Here is a 15,865-nt window from a genome sequence, read left to right as displayed (position 1 = left end):
ACTTTTTTTCATTATCAGATTCAACGACAACATTTTTTATATTAAAGGTAATTTTAAAATTATCGTTAACTACTATTGAACGAAATGTCATTTCACCTGATATATTAACATCCTTTATTTCATCAAGATTTACATCTTTAGGGTTGTTGAAAAAAATACAAATTTCTCCTTGCATATTACAGATGGTCTTATCTTTTCTTTCTAAAGCTTCATCCATAAGGTTTTTGTTCTTTGATACTTTTTCTTGTTTCATTGCTTTTTCTAGTTTTGAATATATTACTAGAAGGAGAGGAGAAACTTTTGTTAGAGATACTTTAATTGATGTTCTACCAGGTATACTAAAAGCCCTTCCACTGAAGGAAATTGAAGAACTCATATTATTTACCATAATAGTTTTTATCCAATAGTTGTTATATTTATCTTTGTTCAATTTTACATCCTTGACATATTTCTCAGTATCTTTAACAGATGAAGAGATTGATTGAAACTTGTCTTTTGTGTCTTGAAACATTGTATTTATTAAGTGAAAAAGTTGGAGGATAAAATGTTTTTAAGCACAGATTCACCTATAAATTAAACGAAATTTTCATCAAGAAAATTTTAGTTTAAGCAAAGTTTTATTCTATAAATATGGTGAATACAACGTACTGCGATGTTTGTAATCACGAATATAAACATTATAGAAAACACCTCCGAACCAACAAACACACATTTAATCTATTTCATCAAATATCTCCTCTTGAGTTGGAAAGAAAACATTGTGATATCTGTTCAAAGGATGTTTTGAAGAGTAGTTATAATCAACATCTTCAATCACAAAAACACAAGAAAAATGAGTTTAAAGTAAAGGGAGACTATTACATTAAAAACACTGATGAGGCATTTAAAGGGCATATAAAAATAAGGATTTTTCAATTTGGAGAACCCGGTCCATCATCAATAGCTGAATCAATTGAAATAGTGAAACCCGATGTTGAAAAATTTATTAAAAAGACATTAAAAGAAATAAAAACTTTAAAGTTTTATATGGGAGTGAAAATGAATATGAAAAGACAAGATGAAGAACAAACTCCTTATATGAGAACAGATCTTCATTTTATAACATCATTTCAAGATTTTTTGAATAGTGGGGTTTATGAAGAACTATCAAGACAAGAGGAGGATGTTGATAATACAGTGGTAGGAAGTGGATTCAATATTAAAAAAAATCATCTTTTTAGATATACACATTCTAAAATCAAACCCTCTTAAAGCTTCTTCTTATATTGAATTACCAAAAGAAATAAAACTAAAGAAGGCAGTTGTTAATATTAAGAACAATGATAATAAATGTTTTCTCTGGTCTGTTCTTGCTCACTTACATCCACCAAAATGTAATTCAGAAAGAGTAAAACAATATATGAAATATGAGAATACCTTGGACATTAAAGATTTTAAATTCCCAATGCCATTAACAGATATTCCTAAATTTGAGAAAAAGAATAATCTTTCTATTAATGTATATGGATTAACGGATACAAACAAAGTTCAAATATTAAAAATTTCAAACAACTATAAAAATGAAGAAACACACATTGACCTTTTATATTTTAGTGTTGGAAAGAATTCACATTACACATACATCAATAATTTATCAAGATTAATCTCTTCTCAGGTATTCAGAACAGCAAACAAAATATATCCTTGTAAGCGATGTCTTAATTCATTTCATACAAAAGAACGATTAGAACAACATTCAAAATATTGTAGTAATCATAAATCAGCTGTAATTACAATGCCTAAACCTGGTGAAAAGATTTATTTTGAAGATTATAATAAATCTATCATGCACCCATTTGTGATATACGCTGATTTTGAATGTATCCTTAAAAAGATAAATACTGCTTCTCCTAATCCAAAAGAACCATATACAAATAAATATCAAAAACATATTCCTTGTGGTTTCTGTTATTATATCAAATCATCTGTTGGAGAAAAGTATAACAAACTTGAACATTATCGTGGAAAAATCATTCATCGTCACAAGAGTTTGTAAAACGATTAGAAAAGGATTGTATAAGACTCACTAAATTAATGAAAGAAACAAATGAACCGATGAAATTAACCAAAGAAGAAAAATTAGAATTTAGAATGAACAATATCTGCCATATTTGTGAGGGGGAAATTAAGGAGTCTAAAGTTAGAGACCATTGTCATCTTACTGGTAAATATAGAGGTCCCGCTCATTCCTGTTGTAATCTTAATTATAAATTACCTTCTTTTATTCCAGTCTTTCTTCACAACAGCGCCAACTATGATACACATCTATTTATAAATGAACTTTCAAAAACACCAGGGAATATTTCTGCTATAACAAACACAAGTCAAAAGTATATTTCATTTTCAAAAATGATATTCACAAAACCTTTAACTCGTATTAGGTTTTTAGATTCTTACAAGTTTATGGGAACACCACTAGCCTACCTCGCATCAAATCTAAGCTCCACGGACTCTTTTCCAAATCTTAATTCATTCTTTCCAAAAGAGGAAATTCTCACTCAAGAGGAAATTCAGATTAAAGAGAGAATTCAAAGTAAAGAGGAAACTCTAATTAATGAAGAAATTCTAACTGAAGATGAAATTCTAATTATAAAGAAAATTCGAACTAAAGAGGAAATTCAGATTAAAGATGAAATTCTGATTAAAGAAGGAATTCTTACGAGAGAGGAAATTCAAACAAGGAATGAAATTCAAAGTAAAGAGAAAATTCTTACAAGTAAGGGAATTTATCCTTATGATTATATGGATTCATTTATGAGATTTAAAGAAACACAACTTCCTTCAAAAGAAAGTTTCTATAATAACCTTTATGAAGAAGAGATAAGTGATAAGGAATATAAACACGCACAAGAAATATGGAAAATATTTAAGATAAAGAACCTTGGAGAATATCACGATTTATATCTAAAAACAGATGTTTTATTGTTAGCTGATGTGTTTGAAGCTTTTAGATCACTCTGTCATAATAAAAATTGTTATGGATTAGATCCTGCCCACTATTTCACAGCTCCTGGTTTAGCTTGGAGTGCAATGTTGAAAATGACAAAACAAGATATAGATTTAATCAGTGATGTGGATATGCTTTTGATGATTGAGAAGTCTAAGAGAGGTGGAATATCACAAGTATGTTCAAAAAGATATGCTAAAGCAAATAATAAATATCTTCCAAATTATGATAGTGAAAAAGATAGTAATTATTTGATGTATTTTGATGCTAATAATTTGTATGGATGGGCAATGTCTCAATCTCTGCCTTATGGTAAATTAGAGTGGGTGGAAGAAAAGGATTATGAAAAGGCTTTGATGAATATTGTTATTTCTTCTCAAGAGGAATTGAATGACGAAGAAGAAGGTTATTATTTTGAAGTTGATTTGAGGTACCCGAGTGATCTTCATAATAAGCATAAAGATCTTCCTTTTGCATGTGAGAAAGAAACTCCAAAGAAAGAATGGTTAAGTGATTATCATAAAAGTTTTAATATTAAAGGTAAATCAACAGAAAAGTTATTAACAACATTCTATGATAAAGAGGGATATGTTTTGCATCAGAGAAGCTTAAAACAGTTTTTGAGAGAAGGATTGAGAGTAGCTAAAATTCATAGAGTTTTAAAATTTAAACAAAGTCCTTGGGTGAAAAAGTATATTCAATTCAATACAGATATGAGAGCAAATACAAAAGTAAAATTTGAAGGGGACTTTTATAAATTAATGAATAATGCTGTATTTGGAAAGACTATGGAAAATGTTAGAAACAGGCAAAACATTAGATTCGCAACATCTTGGAAAGAAGCTTCGAGATTGATAAATAAACCAAGTTTTGAGAGAGAAGAGGTTTTTTCAGAGAACTTTTCTGCAATTCATATGAAAAAGGAAAGTATTGTAATGGATAAACCAATTTATATTGGAACAGCAGTTCTTGATTTATCAAAGATATTGATGTATGATTATTTGTATAATGACTTAAAGAAAGAGTATGGTGAAAATGTTTCATTGTTGTATATGGATACTGATAGTTTTATCCTAGATATAAAAACTGATGATGTTTATGAAGATATGAAGAAAAATATTGGAGTATATGATACAAGTAATTTCAGCAAGAAGAGTGAGTTATTTTCCAAAAAGAATGAAAAGGTTATTGGTAAGTTTAAGGATGAGTTGGGTGGAAAAGTAATGAGTGAGTTTATTGGATTGAGAGCAAAGGCATATGCTTATAAGTATGGTGAACAGATTGATAAGAGGTTAAAGGGAATAAAGAAATATGTAATAAAGAAATCAATAACTTTTAGAAATTATTATAATTGTTTGATGAATAAGAAAGAAGAATATAGGAAAATGAATACAATAAGAAGTTATAAACATAACATATATAGTGAAGAAGTAAATAAAAAGGCATTAGGAGCCTTTGATGATAAGAGATTTATTTTAGATAATGGAATAGATTGTGTTCCATATGGATATTGTATGATAGAGTGTATAAAATAGATTATGTTTTAACGATGGGAAGATGGGTTAGGGTTTTTAAGGGCTACCGCCGCGTTTTTTCACAATATATAAATGGTTAAACCAATTATTAATGAAACTAAAGAGTGGAGAAAATCTCAGTCTTGGTATATAAATGGAAAACATAATGAATGTGAAAAATATCAAATAAGTCTTATTGAAAAAATAACTAAAACAAAGGTAAATAAAACAAATAAGCGAATTAATTTAAAAACTAGTAAGTTAGAGGATGTAAAGAAAAAAATGAATATCCTTGAATGGACTGAAAACTTTGATGGTTATCAATTGAACAATGAAAAAACAATTTACTATAATCTCAAAATGATATGTGGCTCAGGAGGTGGCCAGATGAGAGCATTAAGAGAAGTTTATCATTTCGTAATGGCACAAAAGGGATATCTTAAAAAATATAAAGATTCAAATGTTTTGTTTGTCAATATTTTAGATGGGGATTATTGTGCAAAGAAAATTAAACTATTGAAGGAATTTGAGAATGAACAAATCTTTATAGGTTCAATGAGTGAGCTGTTCAACCCCCAGGTGTTCAATTCAATGAGGTTCAACCTCCAAGTTAAAAGGGGAGACAAATAAATATACCTTGGGATAAAAAGGGGGTTTATTTTTAGGGAAAAAAAATATAAATCGCTGAAAATCCCCCATTCATTTACATGGGGAAAAGTGAGCCAGAATCAGTATTCTTACCCTACTGATGTGTGTGGTACTTTGAGAGGATGTGCGTGGTACATTGAGAGGATGTGTGCGGTACATTGAGAGGATGTGTGCGGTACTTTGAGAGGATGTGTGTGGTACTTTGAGAGGATGTGCGTGGTACTTTGAGAGGATTGCGTGGTACTTTGAGAGGATGTGCGTGCTACTTTGAGAGAATGTGCGTGGTACTTTGAGAGAATGTGCGTGGTACTTTGAGAGGATGTGCGTGGTACTTTGAGAGGATGTGCGTGGTACTTTGAGAGGATGTGCGTGGTATTCCGATCAGATGTGTGTGGTACTTTGAGAGGATGTGTGTGGTAGTTTGAGAGGATGTGCGTGGGACTTTGAGAGTATGTGCGTGGTACTTTGAGAGGATGTGTGTGGTACTTTGAGAGGATGTGTGTGGTATTTTGAGAGGATGTGCATGGTACATTGAGAGGATGTGTGTGGTACTTTGAGGATGTGTGCGGTACTTTGAGAGGTTGTGTGTGGTACTTTGAGAGGATGTGCGTGCTACTTTGAGAGGATGTGCGTGCTACTTTGAGAGGATGTGCCTGCTACTTTGAGAGGATTTGCGTGGTACTTTGAGAGGATGTGTGTGGTACTTTGAGAGGATGTGTGTGGTACTTTGAGAGGATGTGTGTGGTACTTTGAGATGATGTGTGTGGTACTTTGAGGATGTGTGTGGTACTTTGAGAGGATGTGCGTGGTAATTTGAGATGATGTGTGTGGTACTTTGAGGATGTGTGTGGTACTTTGAGAGGATGTGCGTGGTACTGTGAGGATGTGTGTGGAACTGTGAGGATGTGTGTGGTACTTTGAGAGGATGTGCGTGGTAATTTGAGATGATGTGTGTCGTACTTTGAGAGGATGTGCTGTGTAGTCCAATCCCCCTCGATTGGCTGTGATTGTTTTTGTGAGATGAAAAACTGTTTGGCAACTTCGTCCTCTGTCCCAATGATAGGCGATCATGATGGGTCCATAATTTATTTCACAGTCTTCACATCAAGAAATGTATCACTTTGTGCATTCAGTGAAACGAGCGCACTCGCTGAGTCTGTGATCCGTCTCTCCAAGCACTGAATCGATCGTGTTGTAGTACAGTCTCTGACATTCTGTGTTTTTTCCCTCATCATGCCAGTGTCCTGTAGTTCCCATAACGACAAACTCATCCGTGTTCGTTTTGCGTCTCCGTTTGGGGATTTCGGGTCTCAGTGACGCGCTGGAAGCTGTGGCCATTGTTCCTCCCACACCTCATTAAACTCCTCGTCACAACACGGAGCTTCCGTACACAAGGCACGATATTTAAACCCGTCATCAAGTCAATGTTCTTTCTCTGGAGAACCGTGTCGCCATTTTCTGATATCCATTTCTGTTCGAAGCGCAGTCTGATAGTTGCTTGCTCTCACTGAAACATAATGGCGCCAAGCGCCGTCTGACTTGCTCATGCTAACTGTACATCATGTGTGCGCTTATCTTGACGTAAGGACAACCAATCAAACCAGCAGGTCATAGGTCAAGCACCAGACCAATGAGCATGAAATCTACTGATGAGCATGAGCATACTACTTCCCCAAACGTGACCTCATGCAAATATGACCAACAAGGTGTGTTTTTTTTCTCCTTTTCTTATTTTTGTTTTTATTTCATTTCATTTAGCAAAAAGATTTTCACTTTTAATATGATAAATATAAATTAATTAATAAAACGTAAAGTTGGGCGCCAAAGGCTTGGCCTGCGGGTGGGTGGGAGGGGCATTGCCCGCAAATGCCCCACCCATGCCCCAGTTAGGCAACCTGTCCAACCAATGGGTGAAATTCACGCACACACGCGCACGGATGGATGCATGCACGCACGGACACACACACGCCTCATTTTATGGTGGAGTTGTGGTAAAGTAGTTGTGATTGCCTCCACTGCTCACAGGAATCACGATATTGTGCCGATACATGATGATTATGCCTGGTATTGGCATAATGGTGAGGGTGGCGGACTTGGGATCCTGAGGTCCTGAGTTCCAAATCCTGCTTTTCACCATTGAATTAATACCAGGTGGGGTTGACTCAGCTGTCATCCTTTTCAGGTTGGCAAAATGAGTACTAGCTCGCTGGGATTATCGAGCCATTTGTGTATCCTGTGTCAGAGTGGTGACCCATCCAGGACTGTGCCCAATAGCCCAGGTGATTGCCTTGGGAGCACTGACGCTCTGTACAGAGAGAGTATGGTCCCAATGGATGGATGGATTATGGTTAACTGGTATTTCCGTTTTTTCTAAGTTTCGGATAGGTGTAAGATAATCCTCACTGTAATTCATGGACCGGTGTGTGTTTGTTTGTCACTCCACTTGCTACATCGGATCAGCATGACAATTAGTGCATAGTGGTGTTTTTATCTTTGCCTGTGGTCTTGGTGGTGGGGAGGGGGGAGGGGTGGGTACGCAAATTCTTAATGTAAATGTGCATCGTGTCGCGCCATCTCCATGTGGGAGAGGGTATTACAAGTCCTCACCCTTTACAGTCCAGTTTTCCTGTGCCAACGTTTTCCAGTGCTGTGAGGTATTTTGAATAATCAGCAGAAAGTAACTTTTGCTTCATGTTGGTTGGTAACCCGTATTATTTTTGTTATTTTTGGGAGCGATGAAGGCAGCTGTCAGTTGCCTATACACCACCCAGATAAAGGTATGTGTCAGAAGAACTTGTTGCATACTTGGTAAAGTATTGTGAATGAAGTTAGTTTTCCATTGCCATAATAGTGCTGCACGTCCTGTTTCCTTACATTCGGTTAGATGGCCTGTTTACGCCAACCGCTCAGAATCCAGGCAATGACCTGCTCCGTCACTCCAAAATGCAAAGCAACATCTTTATCTTTTTGGGAATACATCGTCCAAGTGCACCATATGCATGGCCATGACAACATATGACGATCAAATTAAAAGAATGCATTAACATAATACCAAAAGCACAATAGCAACAATAGGTGGTAAGCATAAGAAAACAATGAAATGTCAAGGATCGAAGATTTATTTGATTCATTTCAAGTCTCAAAACAAACAAAGCAGTGAATCCTAAAGGCAGGCCTAATTGATGCAACCAGCAATGGCTATGAAGATATTACTTTGTACAACATGCAACTCGGCACAAGCTTTCTCATATCAAATACTTATTGATAACCGAGCAACACCAAACCTGAAATCCCTGATACGCAATACATCGTCTAACGCAAACATTAATTGACGTCAACTATTTCCAGCAGTAAAACTGAACTATCACCTCGGTTTCCAATGTTAAGCAAACTTGTGTTGAAGTAGTTTACAACAAAGTATTTCATTCATTCTATTTACAGAACCTCTCAAACTTATCAAGTAACTCAACTAATGTTTCAACAACTGCAGTCACTACTCTACCTTGATGGTCCAAAATGCCAATGCTTCACTTTTTTAAAGGTAAATTTAAACAACTCCTCCTTTTTGTACACGAAAGTCAAATGAGCACAACGATGAGGTAAGCAGGGCGTTGCAGAGTGATCGAACCGGCCCGAATATGAATTATTTGACAACATCGGTGAATTCGCTCACGTTCATGCTGATTACTTTGAAAGGTTGGTGCATCAAAAATTATCCAAAAAATGTGATTAATTGTCCTTACAATGTGTCGGAACTTCTCAAATGTTTTGTGGAATAACTCGTCAGATTATCTTTGGTACAAATTCAGTCGTTAGATTTTAAGGGGGTCACAATTAAAGCAACAGCAAAAAACTGACTTTGGAATTTTGCGTGGGCAGATTAAAACTCAACCTTTTTCTTTATTTATTTATTGTTTTGCAAAGCAATAGCTTGTTGAGATAATTGTTTAAATAATCTGGACAAGGCATGAGGTGTTTGGCGAGGAAAGTTAAAGGCTCTGTTGTACGTGCTTGTTTATATATTTCCGGTATGGCTGTTTGTGCATCGCGCACGATGAGCTGGTATTCTTTCTGTTGATCGCTCAGCTCCGTCTCTTGTGATGGTTCATATCAACGTTGTGTTCTCGCATCTTCATCTCCACAAATGGGATCGATTGCTCATGACCCTTCCAGTGGTACCAGTTGATTCCCTGATTGATGAAACACACAAATGCTCCGGTCTCTTGATGGCATGCTTGTGCAATCCAAATGACATTGACAGCATTTATCAGGGTATGGGAGTGGGGAGGGTGGTAGGGGATCAGGAGGGGGGGTGGGGGGCAAGAGGGGAAGTGGGAGAGGAAGAAGGACGGAAAGCTTGTCTTAATCTTTCCTGCTAAGGCCTTGAGACATCTTTCCAATCCACCCGAGATGTTCAGTACTTATTATTCTGATTATGATTATTATTTTGTATGCAACTTGTGGCTGCTGGTTGCATCAATGCCTGGAGTGCAATTGTGCCACTGATGCAGTGCCCCCTGTTGCCAATAAGCTGGTACTCATTTTGCCGACCTCAAAGGATGACAGGCTGAGTCAACCCATCTGGTGTTATTTAACGGCTTTACAGGGGCTCAAACTCAAGAACCTAAGCTCTTAAGCCACCAACCACCTCAACCGTTAAGCCAACACCAGGCTTATGCTCAGTACTGAAGCTTCCTTTAATAAAAATAAAACTTCCTCTACCCCCCTCCCCCCTCACTTGTCAATTTGCCAAATATCATATTAACTTTACATACTTGCTTTCTGCCTGAAACATTGAAGAAGGTTTTGGTACTTTGTCTACAATTTACTTTTTTGACCTGTATGCCACATCTTCCCATGACAAATCAGATTATACCAATTTCATTTTTCGCAAAAAAAAAGCTGTTAGGATCACCATTTCAAAACCAACGAAGGATCACCATTTCCTTCATTGCTACTTCTCCTGTTTACAATGCTTCCTTTATTACCTCTGCCACCGAAGATAGACGGAGGTTATGTTTTCACCGCTGTCTGTCTGTGAGAAAGATATCTCAAAAAGTTATGGATGGATTCGGACTAAAACTTGGTGGACAGGTTGGGTGTCTGCCAAGGACGAATTGATTTGATCTTGGTGAAGATCTTGATGTGGATACGAATTTTATTTTTAAATATAAAGCGATTCTTCATAATTGAGAGATGGGGCACTCTACTGAGTGCCGTTCTCGTTGTTAAGTTTGCATTTCTCGAGTATCTTCAATTTTTGGATGGTTGGATGATCCTCTTTGTACGGTCAAGTGCATAAGACGACCAAGGCAGAGTATAGTATTGTCTTCTGAACAGTATTTCTACCATTGTTTTTATTTATTTGTTGTTTTTTTTTTAGCCCAGTGGAGAAGTTTGTTTCCTGATTCAAAGATGGCATTCCTCAAATGTCTAAGCCCGTTCTTCCGCTTCAATTAGATTTGTATTCCTTTAAGCAGTTTTGCTTCCAAAATCCAATGTCCGTGAAGACATTTCAAATCCCACTTTTTATTGTGAATTCTATCCAATTCAAATTATATTGTTACGAATCTGGAAACCATGCGCACTCAACATTCAGGTCCCAAAAGTCAGTTATTCCGTTAAGTATGTGTGTAGTCAGATTCCCCTTCCTTTTGTCGAGTGGGAGGATCAAAAACGTGCGTTACGATTTCTTTTAGTTAGGTTATTAAATCCAACCATCCAACAAACCATCAAACAAACCGACAAAACCACTGAACAAGCGCTTCACTCGCCTAACCGGCGACTCGCTGTCCGAGGCAAAATCTCTGGCAGTTCCTTCTCGGCTTCGACAAACTTTGTACCTTCTTTTTGACGAGTATGGGCACAAGTGGAGTGGGGGGCGGGGTTTTCCCTGCATGGCTGAAACCCCGCCCAGAAAGGGCGGACCCATGGGAGCCCCGTCCAATCAGGGAAAACAGTGACATCAGTTTCACCAAGGCCCCTCGCCGCTGAGGGAGGTCCATAAAATTACCGACGCCGTCCTCAGCGGGGAGTTCAGTGGATGAAGGGTTTTTGCTGTTACGAGGGGCGGTTACGAGGGGTGGTTACGAGGAGTGGTCACAGGAGGTCTACGTTGCTGTTACGAAAGGGTTTTTGCTGGCTCTCCACAAGGAAGGACAGAGCGACCCTGACCCCCTCTGCGGACCCGGATTATTCGCCACCTGAACTCCGCCACTCCCCTCGAGTCCCCCACGTGCGACTGGGCATCGGACCAACGAACTTTGTCAGGTGCCGCATCGCGGAGCACGCCTTCCCTCCGACGACCAGGTACAAGCCGAACTCTAACCTCCAGCTCGTCTCACTCATCGGCTGGAGTGTCGAATAAAGCACCTTGGGTTTTCTTTTCATTTGTCTGTGTGTCTGAGTGTGTTGTGCGCGTCTTGTAAGTAGAACTGCATAAGTGTTTTTGCCCATTGTAAATAATTGCATTGAATATTCGCTTTAAGTCTTGCTTCTCTTGTCTTTTATTTGCAATAAATAAATTATTAGAAATGTTCCTGGCTCGTTTCCGTCCTTTCTTTATTTGGTCCAGCATGGTCTGGGTCTGAGTTCAGACGGGGTTTCATCCCCGGTAATCGGTACATCGTAGCGGGAATGTCCTTGGCAGGCCCGCTCGACTGCATCAGAGTCGGAGTTGGTAGGTGGAAGTTGATACTCCACCGTAGCTGGTAGAGTGATCCGGTTCGGCCAGACGTTCCGAGGGCGTGGATCCCCGGAAACTTAGGAACTTTGGCTCCAGACAAATAACCCTACGCCACGCGGTCGAGATATTGGCGACCACGGTCGGTTCTGCGACCGCGGCTCACGGAATTATCCGGAACGACGGCCGCCAATTCTGGGGAAGTTTGGTGGGAGACGGCGTAAGCCCCCCCCCCCACCACCTAGTGGTCGTTCTCACCACCGAGCCCTGGCCCACAACAATATGTTGTAATCCAGGAGGTGGAGTTGTGATTTTTTGGGGGAAATCCACAAGAACATTGCAGATTGGAACAAATATAATCAGTGAGTCAGTCTGGGGAAGTTTGTCGATTCATTAAAACGGGGCTGTGGTGGGGCTATTTGAGAGGTAGTGACCATTTTTGGCAAGCTTGGGTACAGGTTCTTCACCTCAAGTTATTTGCTCAAACATTGGTATAATATATTAAGATAAAAATCCTGCCACTGGAATAAATGAAAATAAGTTAAAGAAATGAACAGTGTGAATATCATCTGAGTTGTCTGTATAAACTTACCTGGCTGTGGTTGTCTTCTCCAAATTTTCCATTCAGATTAGCACGATGACAATTCTTGTACCACCAGGCTCCTTTGTATGAGGTGGCGCAGTTTGTCACTGCGATGTCGTTGTCGCGGTCAGGCGCTGAGAAGGGTCTGCCACTGTGGTACGTCATGGAATCGCCTACAAGAGCAATTGATTGGGCAAACTCTCATTTCCATGCATTCTACAAAACAAATCTGTAGTTTTGAATAGACACAGTGTTCTTGAACCATACCCGCACTATTTAAACGGTGTTCGTCACCTTACCTGCTGTACCGTGATACTTTCCCAGTTTGAGGCGATACTTTGTTCTGCCGTTACCAACGGTGAAATCATTGTAGACTGCAAACACTGCCGTCGGTCCATCACGCAAGTCTACCCTGAGGTCTTTGTGTCCTTGAGCAGTCAAACGGTGCAAGTTGTCAAGGCCTGCAATTGACAAGGGAGTGGGGTGGTATGAAGACCTTCAGCGTTAATTCATATGTTACAGGCCAAATTACCTTCACATCTCATCACAATGCTGACATGGCAGTCACGATGCTGTGCTGAAAAAAAAGGCACAAGAGTCAATATGTTATAACTCGGTTCTTGAATAATAACAGGGTTAATTTCCATAAACTACATCATGATTCAGGTTAACCATACAAGGGTTATGATGGGATTGAAGGAATGATGCAGATTTGAAATGTGCCGTCTCAGAAATTGAAGAAGGCAGTAGTCATGGTCATTCTCCCCTGTGTTCAATCAGTCAGGAATTGTACATCAACTTTATCAGTGAGCAAGATGGTGGAGTTGGTGCACTTGCATCTGAGCTGTCAAGGCATGGTTCAGATCTCGACCCTGCTACAAACTGTCATCTTGGTGTTTTCAGGTTGGGCGATTCATTCATCAATGTATGTGCCTGTCTGCTGGAATAATTTGGTGTTGTAACAGTGTCGTTAAAAAAAAAAACTCCCATGGTGTCCTTAGTGAAGAGGTGAGCTCTCACTGGCACCCAGTCCAAATTTTAAATTGCTACCTTGACTGCTGGGAAGGCAAATGCAACCCATTCCAACAAAGAGCTTCAGCAGCCTTGACAATGCACAGAGTGTGATACAGCTCCCATTAGCAAGAGTTCATCGTTTGATTTGAAGATTAAAAGGTCATATTAATTTTTCTGTGCTACATTACATTACATTAAAAGGTACTACATTACAAGTGAATGCTTGAATTCCCCAACAAATAAATTGCAAAACATTTTTGGCATTCCCATTTGAGCATGTAATGGTGCAATCCCAGGCTCAATTCCCCATTTTTTGGTTTTTGTTTTGTCCATTTTCATTTCATGTACAAGTATACCGTTGTCTGAATAGGTAATGTTGAAAAGTAACACTCCCATCGTTTTTCCCCCTAAAACAGACAGAGACATTGGAACGAAACGAAGTGCAGTCCACACATTAGTTACCTCTGCCACCGAAGGTGGACAGAGGTTGTCTTCACCCTGTCTGTCTGTCTGGGTATTTTTTTCTGTGAGAAGGATATCTCAAAAAGTTGTAGATGGATTCAGGCGAAATTGGGTGGACAGGTTGGGTGCATGACAAGGCCAAATTGATTAGATTTTGGTAAAAAAAAATCTGGATCTGACGATTTTTTTTAATTTTTGAAAATTTTCTTCAAAAATGAGAAACTAGGCCAAAAACGAAATCTAGCATTATGTCTCAAAAGTTGTGGACGAGCTGGTTAGGTGAGAACAACAACCTGATTAGATGTTGGTTCAGGTCCGGATTCAGATCCGTCCCCATCAGTGGGATACAAAACGTGAACTGTTCAGTCTGGTGATGGTATACGCTCGACTGAGTGCCGTTCTCGTTGTTCCTGTCACTGAGAGCAAAGTTTCGTGATTCTGACACGAGACGTCGCAATGCTACGTTCGTCAAGATGGCACGACATTGTCAATGCGATTAAAGCAGCATGCAGTAATTGAGTTTCTCGAGCTGTTATGGAGCAATGAACATGAAGACAATCAGTTCCTGCTCGATATTGTGACTGGAGATGAGAGTTGGGTGCACTATTACGATCCTGAGGGTAAGAGATAAGATGATCAATGGAGTCGCGAAAGGTGAAAGGATCACTCGGCCCGACGTGGCTCTGTCAGTTTTTCATCTCATTCCCAAAATTTAAAAACAGATCACCAGCACCAAGAAAAATTCAAGACTCAAGCATCTGCTGGGAAAGTCATGCTGATGGCTTTTGGGGATGTGAAGGGGAGAGTCCATTTGGAATTCATGCACAGGGTAGCAACACGAACTCTGAGCACAACATTGAAACCGTAATGAAACTGAAGGCATGGATTTGGAGGGATCGTCCTGACGTGCAGATGGTTCTCCTCTCGTATGGCCTCACACGAGTGCACGGATGACTGCAGCAATTTGTCACCTCAGTTTCACCTCCTTACAGCACCTGCCGACTTGACTCCGTCAGATTTTCATATCTTCCCAAAAATTTAACAAACAATTTTGTGGAGAACACTTTTTTTGACGATGATGTCAAGGCTGCTGTGAGGTTCTGGTTAAGTTAGCAGAATTCACAGTTCTATCGTGACGGAATCACAAAACGACTTCAACATTGGCAGAAATGTATGGACTGCCATGGTGACCATGTTAATTTATAAATATGCATCACGGGAGAATAAAGATTGATGGTAGTATCCATCTGTTTCATTCAAATATCTTTACCTAATTTGGAGAAAGGGAATAGGAGGCAATACTTTTCAACACACTCTCATGTATTCATCCTACATAATATATAGATGAGCCTTTACCCCTTGGATTGAGTAAATGAACTCTTTCCAGGCATCTCAACCCTGAAGCAAATTGCATGCTTGCATAAAAGGAAAATCGATGAAAACAAATCACTGTCAACTAACCGAGCCAAAATTCATCGTTCAGATCTCCAAATCCAGTGACGTATGACTTCCAGTCTCTAAAGAAATCCGTTCGACCATTCTGTCGCCGTTGGAATACCTGGCAGGATAACAAACAGTGTCGTCATGAGGGAAATTCAGTTGTGGGGGGATTGAGGGGTCATAATCATGGTGTATTCATGGTACCATTTCAAAGCAGTATTTCACTGGTAAAACCACAAACTTTAACTTGACCGTTCGCTGGTCATGACTGCTGTTAGTGTTGTATGACATACGATCCAGCCACCCCCATCAGTTTCCATGTCACAGAACACAAGTAGAGGTTGTGAAGCATTTCCACTGATGTAGATGGTGAACACGCCCGATGATTCTTCCCCATTCAACGCATGCTGTGTGCAGTCGCTGGGGCGCACATATCGATGCCTTTCTGCGAACACATGTGTCGAGCATCATGACGCCGAGAAGCCAAACACAAACAGAGGATTTCCTCGGTCAATTCCATTTTAAACATCTCTGCA

At 39.0% G+C, this 15,865-nt stretch overlaps 1 protein-coding gene across 6 annotated transcripts in view; it reads right to left on the bottom strand.

Moving 5' to 3' along the window:
• Window positions 1–8,251: 8,251 nt before the first annotated feature.
• LOC147027121 (tenascin-R-like) overlaps window positions 8,252–15,865 on the bottom strand; it is a 140,212-nt gene continuing 132,598 nt past the window's right edge. For all 6 annotated transcript variants that reach the window (XM_085883289.1, XM_085883290.1, XM_085883292.1 and 3 more), the window contains 5 exons: window positions 15,623–15,774; window positions 15,351–15,447; window positions 12,713–12,874; window positions 12,423–12,586; window positions 8,252–9,338 (listed from right to left, as the gene is read on the bottom strand). In XM_085883289.1, the coding sequence (XP_085739415.1) occupies window positions 9,231–9,338; window positions 12,423–12,586; window positions 12,713–12,874; window positions 15,351–15,447; window positions 15,623–15,774 (683 nt within the window). In that variant the 3' untranslated portion in view covers window positions 8,252–9,230. The remainder of the gene's footprint in view (window positions 9,339–12,422; window positions 12,587–12,712; window positions 12,875–15,350; window positions 15,448–15,622; window positions 15,775–15,865) is intronic.

This window comes from Eptatretus burgeri, chromosome 5 (assembly GCF_056783735.1).
Source record: "Eptatretus burgeri isolate ZD-2024b chromosome 5, Ebu_testis_v1, whole genome shotgun sequence".
Lineage (NCBI taxonomy): Eukaryota > Metazoa > Chordata > Myxini > Myxiniformes > Myxinidae > Eptatretus > Eptatretus burgeri.
Note: the sequence above shows the minus strand (reverse complement) of the source record. Positions and strands in the feature narration are given on the sequence as shown.